The sequence below is a fragment of the Mastomys coucha genome, unplaced genomic scaffold (genome assembly GCF_008632895.1).
Source record: "Mastomys coucha isolate ucsf_1 unplaced genomic scaffold, UCSF_Mcou_1 pScaffold21, whole genome shotgun sequence".
In the NCBI taxonomy this organism is placed as follows: Eukaryota; Metazoa; Chordata; class Mammalia; order Rodentia; family Muridae; genus Mastomys; species Mastomys coucha.
In genome coordinates this window covers 175952867-175955776 of record NW_022196904.1, presented here as the reverse complement: position 1 = coordinate 175955776, position 2910 = coordinate 175952867, and the positions used below count along the sequence as shown (strand labels likewise).

General features: G+C 53.9%; 1 protein-coding gene across 8 annotated transcripts in view; it reads right to left on the bottom strand.

The window, feature by feature from the left end:
* Pax2 (paired box 2) overlaps positions 1–2439 on the bottom strand; it is a 92177-nt gene extending 89738 nt beyond the window's left edge. For 6 of the 8 annotated variants that reach the window (XM_031390435.1, XM_031390439.1, XM_031390436.1 and 3 more), the window contains exon 1: positions 2088–2127. In XM_031390435.1, the coding sequence (XP_031246295.1) occupies positions 2088–2112 (25 nt within the window). In that variant the 5' untranslated portion in view covers positions 2113–2127. Of the gene's footprint in view, positions 1–2087 lie in introns of all 8 variants that reach the window. The other 2 variants (XM_031390442.1, XM_031390443.1) reach the window with 1 other exon arrangement.
* Positions 2440–2910: the final 471 nt, after the last annotated feature.

Genomic DNA, 2910 nt, shown 5'->3' with positions numbered 1-2910 from the left:
GGAGCTTTGCAGCAGCCGGACAAGCCTTTGGTGGAGAGAGTGAAGGCAGAGGAAGGATCGGGAAGAGTGGAAGAGAGAAAAGAGGGAAAATTAATGTGGCCAGGAGGGAGGAAGGCCTGAGCTTTGCTTGGCAGTGGTGATATCTTGAAAGAAATAGTCCCTTTTCCTCTTCAACGTTTCCTGCCTCCTGCTTAGTTTGGCAGCTTCTCCCCACCCTGTGCCTGCCTGGAGTTTCAGGCTGGAGTGCCAGGCTGGCTCCAGGAGAGGAAAGTGCTCGGCAAGCCTGAGCTGTAGCCACTTGTCTAGCCCATCAGGTTTGCCTAGGGTAAGTGTGAAGGACCTGGTTTCCTCTAGTGTCCCACTTGTAACTTGGAATGAGAACCCTGACAGGATCACGGAGATGCCTCCCCGTTCTCTGCCTTTTCCTTCCTTGGGTGCTGAGCGGGAAGCTTGCAACCAGCTGCTTTCTGAGACTGGGAACCCAGCCTAGGCACCTTAGTCTAGAAGTCAGGGCAGGGCGAGGTGCTTACAAAGAGAAAGAATGGATGTATTCCAACCTGACCAAAAGGGCCACGGGAAGGAGGGGCAGGGGCAAGAGGCAAGATAGATCCAGAGAGAGTGGGGTGGAGAAACACCCTGTAGGGAAGGAAGGAAGGGGGAGAGAGGCTCCCAGAAAGGCTCAGCCATTAGGTCTGTCCTTGGGCTGCATATTTATACGGTCGAGGGGGTGCACAGATGGGCTCTCAATTGAATTCCATCTTCAACACCATCAGAGATTGATTTTATACTCGCTTTTAATTTTGCCATAATTAATTAGATCATTACAACTGTTTGCTATTGATCTCCCTACTTAAACCTCTGAGTGGAGGGTCTGCCCAGAGCCCTAGAAGCCCACGAGGCCACACCTGACACTCACAGGGGCTCGGGGTTCTTCAGTGGGGACAAGGCCCCAGAGAAGGCTGGGGACAGTTCAAGGATTGAGCCAAGAAGCTAGGGCAAGAGCTGGTGGGAGGTGGGGCAGGGAGAGAGGGAAGGAAGGGCAGGAGCGCACACCGAATTACCAGTTGAAAGAACTGAACTTGAGCTGGGGTCGTGGGGTAAGGAGAAATGAGATTTGCATAGGTGAGGAGTGAAGAGAAAAGGCCCCAAGTTAGGCCTTGACCTCTACAGAATTATTTGGAAAACTCTGGAAACCTGATCCAGAGCTCTCAGTCACTACCAATCTCAGCTTGAGTGCACCCCACCCTTGCACTACACCAGGACACCTAATGGGCAGTCACAGCTGAGTTGACAGGTCTGGAGAAGAGGGGGGAGAGAAAGAAAGGAGATCGCCCTAACAGCTCTTTGCATAGTTTCAGATTTTTCCTCCCCATCCAGGTCCCCTGGCGCCTGCCATCTTTCCCCTAGGCCTCCCTTGAACCTCTCTTGATTTTTTTAAGGTGTGTGTGTCAGAGAGAGAGAGAGAGAGACAGACAGAGAGACAGAGAGAGGGAGAGAGATAGACAGACAGAGAGACAGAGAGAGAGGGAGAGAGAGACAGACAGACAGACAGACGCAGAGAGAGAGAGAGACAGAGACAGAGAGAGAGTTTGACCCTCTATATTGCTGCTCATAACCAAATACTCAAAACCTCAAAACCTCGCACATGTGCATGTGTGTGTGTGTGTGTGTGTGTGTCTGTGTGTACTCATCATCGGAAATTTAAAGCCTGCCCAATGTTTCCAACTTTAGGAAAGTTATGTAAAATATTTATGCCCAGAGAGAAATCAGAATGATCAAGTCCTAAGCACTCCATAGAAAGGAAAAGCTAAGTTCAGCAAAGGGAAGTTGTAAAACTCCTGGGTGGAAAGTTTTCAATAGAAGATTTAGAAGTCAGCAGGAGGGAAGGCTTTAGAGGCCCCTAAAGAGGAGCATCCACAGAACCTCTTTTTCCCAGCCCTCACAGTCGCCCGCTGGGGACCATACCCGAGGAGGAAAGAAGAGTGAAACCCACCCTCAGCTACACAGTCCTCATCCTCTCCATTGATCCGTCGCCCGCCTCCCCGCCCTCACTCCCACCCTTGGCTGCCACGGGTCCTAGGTCTTACCTGCTCGACTTGCACACTGTTCCATGCTCGGCTCGCTGCTGCCCGGGCCTGGGTCTTGGCTCCCCGGCTCCTCCGCCGCCCCACAGTCAGTCTCGCCTTGGCCGCCGCAGCCGGGAGATCCGGGAGCAGCCACCCGCAACGGAGCAGCTCAGATAACCGCGGCTGCCGGCCGCCAGGGCGGGCTGTGCGCTCCGCTCTGTTCGTGCACTCGCTCGCACACCCGCCGCCGAGCACTGCCACCGGCCGAGGCGCCGCGGGCTCTCCCGGCCCGCGCACAGGCGCGCACACGCACCGAGGCCCCCAGCCCTGCAGGCAAGCCAACACCCACACCCTCGCTACTCAGAGGCACCCGAAGACCAAACCTCAGGTCTAGACGCTGGCAAACCCTGTTACCCCACCCCCTCATCTTCACCGGCACACGCCCCCCTTCAAATTACAGCCCTGCACGGACTCTGGCCCTTGCCTTCTCTCCAACTTTGTGCGAGCCCCTTCCCCAAGACTTCTCAAATTCACCCTGTCAGTCTCCCAGCTTAGCTTCTAAAGTCTATGAAAATGTACTCCAACTTTTACGGACCACACAATCGTTCCCCGAAGCCCCATCCCTAAGGTGTTCATTCGGGTGCTGCTCCCTGACTTCGTTATGAGCCCGTCTGCTCTGGACCCTATTTTCTTTTCAACAAACAAAAACTTTAGGATAAAAGGAAAAAGTCCTAATGTCCTTGAAGAGAGAGTGAGGACCAAGGGGAAGAAGGAAGGGCCCTCCCCTCCCGTTTTCATTCCGCCCCCATTTGAACACAGAGTTTCTGCAGTATTATGATGCGCT